General features: G+C 41.2%; 1 protein-coding gene across 1 annotated transcript; it reads right to left on the bottom strand.

Annotated features, from left to right (window-relative positions):
* Window positions 1-599: 599 nt before the first annotated feature.
* LOC149460265 (DNA dC->dU-editing enzyme APOBEC-3H-like) lies at window positions 600-5,155 on the bottom strand. Its single transcript, XM_089679882.1, has 2 exons — window positions 4,774-5,155; window positions 600-724 (listed from the first exon to the last, which is right to left on the bottom strand). Exons 1-2 carry the CDS (start codon window positions 5,153-5,155, stop codon window positions 600-602), a joined length of 507 nt encoding a protein of 168 aa, XP_089536008.1.
* Between the last annotated feature and the right edge of the window lie 1,698 nt (window positions 5,156-6,853).

Here is a 6,853-nt window from a genome sequence, read left to right as displayed (position 1 = left end):
ACTGCACAGAAGAGCAAAGTGGCTGGCCCGGTATTCTAACACGGCGGCGGTGACAGTGGAAATACCAGGCCGGCTGCTCCATATTCGTTCCATAAGGGGAAGAAGTGAGTCTTATGGAGCGAAAAATATTGTAATCCCTCATCGTTATTACCTTTTGTATCTCTTGACCCCCCCCCCCAGCTTGTAAGCTCTAACAAGCAGGGTCCTCTGATTCCTCCTGTATTGAATTATATTGCATCTGCGTTGTCTGCTCTTATGTTGTAAAGCGCTGCGTAAACTGTTGCCACTATGTAACTCCTGTATAATAATAATAATATTTGATATAAAATCAATAATCACCTTTTAGCGCTATATAAATACTGTCTAATAATAATAATTAATCACCCACTTTTTTTTTTATCCATCGCACTTGGCATTGAAAGTTTCCCTGTGATCGTACCCAACTATAACCCCCCTCCCACACCACCACCTTGGAGTTTCACTCACCCCACAGCATTGGTGGGATTCTCAGTCTTCCTGTCCTATTTATCATAATATCAATGCAAGAAGGAGAATAAGATAAAAATGCTAAAATAAATATATCTAATGCAGATATTGTGTTAATAACTTATACGAAAAGCAGTATAAAGCCAACGAGAAGCTTTGTGGCAGTTAATGTGCATATTCCTCCAAGGCACAAAAGGTTCCTCAGCTTCGACATAACGATTCCAGCATGTAAGAAAATCTGGAAAAAAGAAAAAAAAATGGAGAACCATGAGAAAATAGTATTTGCATGTACTGGTTAAATTGTCCCCAAATCTGAGAGGTAGATTACTTCAAAGATATTGTAAATCACCCCTTTACAGCAGAATAGCCTGGACCAGCCTTTCTCCACTGGGGTGCCGCGGCACCCTGGGGTGCCACCAGAGGTCCTCAGCAGTGTCATGGCGTCCTGGTAGAGAAAGGCTGTCAGTTGAGCCCGACCTCCCAATCCCCAGCCGCACTGTACATCGGCAATGGGAGCCGTAAGACTGTTGAGCAAAGTGAAAGCAAAGGGAGGAGTATCTTCTGTGCTCTCTGCCTCCCCTTCTGTGTGTGTATATACAGTATGTGTAATTGTACATGTGTGTACATGTGTCTGTGTGTGTACATGTGTGTGTGTGTATATACAGTATGTGTGATTGTACATGTGTGTACATGTGTCTGTGTGTGTACATGTGTGTGTGTATATACAGTATGTGTGATTGTACATGTGTGTGTACATGTGTCTGTATGTGTGATTGTACATGTGTGTGTACGTGTGTGTGTGTGTGTCTGTGTGTGTATATGCAGTATGTGTGATTGTACATGTGTGTGTATGTACGCGTGTTTGTATGCATGTATGTACATGTGTTTGTATATGTGTGTTTTAATGTGTGTGTTTGTTTTTATTTGTGTGTGTATTTATGATACTTTTAATCTTGACCCCCTATTCCTGTCCTTTCAGAACTGCTTTTTAGGACTTGTTCATAATAGCAGCAAGGACTGCTGCTCCTCTGAAAAGCAATTCATGCTCAAATCGCTTTTCAGAGGCATTTGACAGGCGGTAAAGAGGCAATATGTTGCCTCCTCACCACCTGGTTTAACGCCTTAAAAAGCAGCATCACCACATCACAATGGCATGCAATGAGCCCACAGTTGCGGGGTGGTTGTAGTTCAACCCCATTCATCTGGAGGTATACTTCCAGCTGTGGCCACAGCATGTGTATTCTCCCAGCTGCTGCTTCTGAAGCTAAAGGGGGAGCAGTTGAGGGTGGTAAAAGCAATTCAATTGCGTCGTTTTACCGCCCTCCAACCTCACGGGTGAACAAGCCCTTGGTTCACATCTGTGTGACTGTGTGTAGGGCAGCCTATTCATTTCAATAGGCTGCCCTACCCACAGAAATGTGGGGAAAGTCGTCCCTGACCCTTTTTTAAAATTGAACCACACCAAAAACACCCCGAGTTTCCCAATGCATGGGGGTACCCCTAAAGATTGTAAGCTCCAAGGAGCAGGGCCCTCCTTTCCCTCTTGTATTGAACTGTATTGTAGCTGTATTGTCTCCCGTTATATTGTAAAGCGCTGAGCAAACTGTTGGCGCTATATAAATCCTGTATAATAATAATAATAATAAAGAGCAGAGCATTTGTCTGTGTGTCAGGAATGAGCTCGATTTTGCGTGCGTTCCACCACACACAGTAATGTGAACCAAGCCTTGGACAGGGGCGCCTCGTGACTAAAAATACTTTTCAAGGGTGTCCTGACTAGAAAAATGTTGAGAAACACTTATCTGGACTGCCTTTCCTCTTAAAGCCTAGTGAAAGTCTCACACTTTTTTTTATCTTGTTATAGCCCTAACCCCCACGTTATGTTTTGTGATTTTTTCCCTTAGACATTTATTAAAATACCTTGTTCTGTAAAAATGCTGCTTCCTATCCTCACACTGCAGTGCTCTGTACCAGCATAGCTGAGAAACAGCCACACCTTTCACCTCCAGCACCCTCCCATTCTGTAGCACTGTGTTGCAACAACATATAGAGGCGTGTTTAACAAGTTCTGTTACTAAGTGCTGATTACTGAGAACAATAATCTACCTCTGGTATTAATTAGGTGAGAAAGAGATCATTTTAATTGTTGATAAAATAAATTCGTAAAAAATACAGCCAACCCGTTTCTGAGGCAACACCCCAGCCCCTTTATCAGAACTCAAAACAGAATAAAACTTAGATGGACAGAAAACAGTGACTTCACAGATCTATATTAAAAGCAATACTGAATTCTCTTCATGGAGGAACAACCCAACAGCAGTTACTGAGCAGCAATGGAGGCTCCAGGTAAGTCTGCCTCTATCCTTTCCACTCTGCAGTGTTAACTCTGGCATTGTTTTCGGAAATGTGATAGGACTACCCCAACCAAGTTATACACATTTGTGGAGAGGGGAGGTGTTCTGTAGTCTGAACACATTTTCTGTCCTAGGGTAATAATGGTGCCCCTCTATAGGTACAGTAGAGTGGTATTGGAAGTGTGTTTCTGCCAAGACCACTAGGTAAAAATAAAGAAAAGAAATGCATCCACCATGTCTAAGGTCAGATAGGCCGTGATATCTTAAATTATTGTTCTTGGGTTTAGAAAAACTTTAAAGCGATACTAAACATTCTCTTTTTTTTAATAACAAACATGTCTATACTTACCTGCTCTATGTAGTGGTTTTGCACAGAGCAATCTGGATTCTCCTCTTCTCAGGTCCCACACAGGCTCTCCTGGCTCCTCCTTTCTGTCGGGTGCCCCCATAGCAACCCTTTGCTACAGTATATGTGTCCTTTCACACACAGAACTGTAGTTTGGCCCGTCCCCTCCTCTTTGGCTACCATTGGCTCCCGCTTCTGTCAATCACAACCAGTCAGCCAAAGAGGAGACAGAGACTCAGGACAGCCGAGGCTGTTATTCACGTTGCTGGATCTGGATGGGGCTCAGGTAAGTATTGAGGGGGCTGGGGGCACTGCTGCACACAGAAGGTTTTTTACCTTCCTGCATAGAAACTTTGAGCCTTTACAACCACTTTAATGACAACATTCTTCTTATTTTTGTATAGGGTTAAAATTTCTTTTGAGTTTTTATTTCTGTTTGTGTCCCCATTGGGTTGGTTACCCCCCATTTCTTGTCTATTTTTCAGTTGTCAGACAGAACAGCGAGGGGAAGGTCTGCTGAAAGTGGAACTTCACTGTTTCAGTCAACACTGAATATCCTTATGCTGCTAGCATTAGTAAATAGATAGGAATGTATATTATATTTACTTGTTCTAATTATTATTTTTTTTTTTTACATTTCTTTAGTTACTTCCTGGTTTCCATGCCTAGGCAAAAGATGTCATACATCCCAGGAGTTTTCAGGAGGGGAGGAGGGGTTTTCCCAGTTAGGTACACCCTCCTGCCTGCATACCTGAGCTAAGGGCAGATTGATTTCAGGAAGTAAATGCTACATGAATCATCTACTCAAGATGGCCATGGCCAGAAATGCCAAGGGGATGTTTTTCTAAGTGATTTCTCAGCAAAATAAAGCATGGGGACAAAATTAAAAGATAAGTTGCCCTTTTAACAAAAAATAATAAATGCACATTTTTTTTTCAGGTAAAAAAATGTGCATTTATTATTTCTTGTTTCTGGAGCTTATAAAGCATTGCACCAGCAAACAGCAGATCTCTGGTGCCATGCAGGTCTCCCTCTGACCTGTCAGTATATCTGCATGCTGGTACATCCCATATGGGCAAGCAGATACTTACCGACAGGAAGTCTCAATGAACTACCATGGCGCTCCACAGGGCCATGGTAGTTCATTGACAACTACAAGCTGACAGTCACAAAGGCTTTCAGAACTTGTAGTTCTCTCATTCACAGAACACTGGAGCCTTGCACTGCCTCGCTTTTTTTAAAATTGTGACAGCTAGAAGGGAAGAGAAGATCCCCCGATAGCTGTCACAACAGGGATCGGGGGTGTGGGGGCTGGTCCGTTTGTTACATCTGGAATATGGGTGTAACATGTAACATATTACGAAAGGTGAACTTGTAGTTCCACTTTAGTGACACCAACGTATTTTAGGGGTTCAACATTCAGTTCCAGATTTTCAAAATGGCAAAAAACAGATTTTTTGGGGGGGAAAGTTGGATATTTTTTAAAAAAATACATAACTGGCCTAAAAGCTATTCTTTAATATCAGCCTAGAATTTCTCTTTAGTATTCAGAACCAATAGCAAATATTCTAATGTTTTCATATTTACCCTGCAGAGTCATGACATGAATTTGCACTCCTCTATGGGAAAGAGCTTGAACTTTAATCATTGAAGTGTGTCTGTACACCTTGGCGAAAATTATGTGCAACTGGACCCGAGGGTTGCTGGGAAGAAACGCGTTCAGCAGGATCTCCATGCAGTGGTCACACGGGCTCCATGAGATGTACCAGACAATTGTGCAGTCTCTCCACTCTTCTTGGAATCTTTCCCCAATGAAGACTTCTTCCGCGTGTTCTTCATCAGTGTTTGTGAAGTGACCTGAGGCAATTAGGTCTGCCTGCCTGTACACCTCATAGCAAAGATGGGTGGCAGGAGGATTGGTGTTAGGTCCATAGTGGTTGTAGAAAATAGCAGGGGACATTGGAAACATCCTTGTAAAGGGTTATGTAAAACAAACCTAAAAGGTACAGAATACAGATACATTTTAGTATTTACACAGTACAGACAGAATGGTAGATAGGTCGATAGATGGACATAGTAACAAATGTCAAAGAATCCGAACAAAATGATAACAAAATTAACAAATGCATTTGTTTAATTCGTATGACGTCACATGATACAATAGTAGTTTGGGCCCATGGGGAAATAAATAAAATTTTAAAATTTGTTTGATAATTCAGATTTGAGTAAAGCTATGTTTTAAATTGAATTTGTAACTGCCCCAGTCAGTTCATTTCCACAGTCTAATGCAGTTCTTAGGTTTGAAAAATGTGGGGCCATGAGTTTTGCATAATTTATTCCTTTGGACCCAAAAATGTATGCAAAATGAAGCCACCCGAAATATCAAAACTGAACATTTTTCGAAAAACACCCCCCAAAATTTTACGAATCCACCCAGGTCAATGAATATGCGAAATGAATGGCGAAGATACCAAAAGATTTCTGAAAATGAGTCAGTTCAACATAACGAATATGATGAAACAAACTTCTTTTATTTCCGCCGTGCACATATGTAGGCAGGTTTATATTTTTTTTTTTCAAGACTAGATCTAGGTATGGAGAACATAACATTCCACAATCAGCATGGAGCACAGTCGCAAAAGAAATTGTGGCGCCGTTCTCAAATTAAGTTAAAGCTAACATCTATCCGAAGTTGTGTAAACCTACAAAACGTTGTAAATGATTTCTGATCCTTAGATCAAGAAAGTCTTGATGTACCACAGGACACGTTCCCCCTATTCCTGCAATAGATTATGGTGTAAGTGGAAAGGAAGGAAGGAAGTTTGTTTTTAAGTCTTTTACACCGTAAGTGTGTTTTTGTCTATTTGTGTTTTAAATAAAAAGGGTTTTACAGTATAGAAGCTTCCCTTTCTCTTTGGCATATTGGTCTGTGGTCTGGTACAAGTACAAAGCTCTGGTACTATCTTCATGGTCCAGCATGTGGAAGATCATTGATCCTGTAATTGGAGGAACTTCTCAGCCTACATGTTGGAGAGTGGAAAATTAACCAAAGCGCGTTAGACCCACTGGAAACACGGGTCTACCGTTGCAGTGAAAAAGGGGAGGACACGTGGAAGCACTTATTCTTTGTTTATTCACAGCACACTGAAGTTTAAGTAACAAGATCAAGGACTATTTTATAAGCACGGACTATAATATCATTGTATTTGTATAAATTTTTTTGGGGGGAGGTGCATTATAGCACTATTGGATTTGCATAATCAGTTGATGCCCAGTTCATTGTTTATAGCATTGAAATCGTTGTACAGCATCTCTCTTTGAGTGGGGAGGTGTATTGTAGCGCCATAAACAATCTTTAATATGCAGTAGTTTTTTTTTCGGTATGTGTGGGGTGTATTGTAGCACCATACACATGCTTTAATATGCAGTAGGTTTTTTTTTGGTGGGGGATGTGCATTATACTTCCACACATTATTGGATTTGTACAAGATTTTAATTTGCACTTTTTTAGTGTTCCTTACATAGTTTAATATATAGTATTGGCATTGGTGCACACCATCTCTCTTTGAGGGGGGAGGTGTATTATAGCACCAGTCCAGGGGCGGACTGACCATTTGGAAACTCGGGCACTGCCCAAGGGCCCGGGGTAAGTAGGGGGCCCCATGAG

This window comes from Staurois parvus, unplaced genomic scaffold, assembly GCF_062004578.1.
Source record: "Staurois parvus isolate SC_StPar_1 unplaced genomic scaffold, SC_StPar_1.0 ptg000232l, whole genome shotgun sequence".
NCBI classification, from domain to species: Eukaryota; Metazoa; Chordata; class Amphibia; order Anura; family Ranidae; genus Staurois; species Staurois parvus.
The sequence above is the reverse complement of the archived record's forward strand: the minus strand, read 5'-3'. Positions and strand labels throughout refer to the sequence as shown.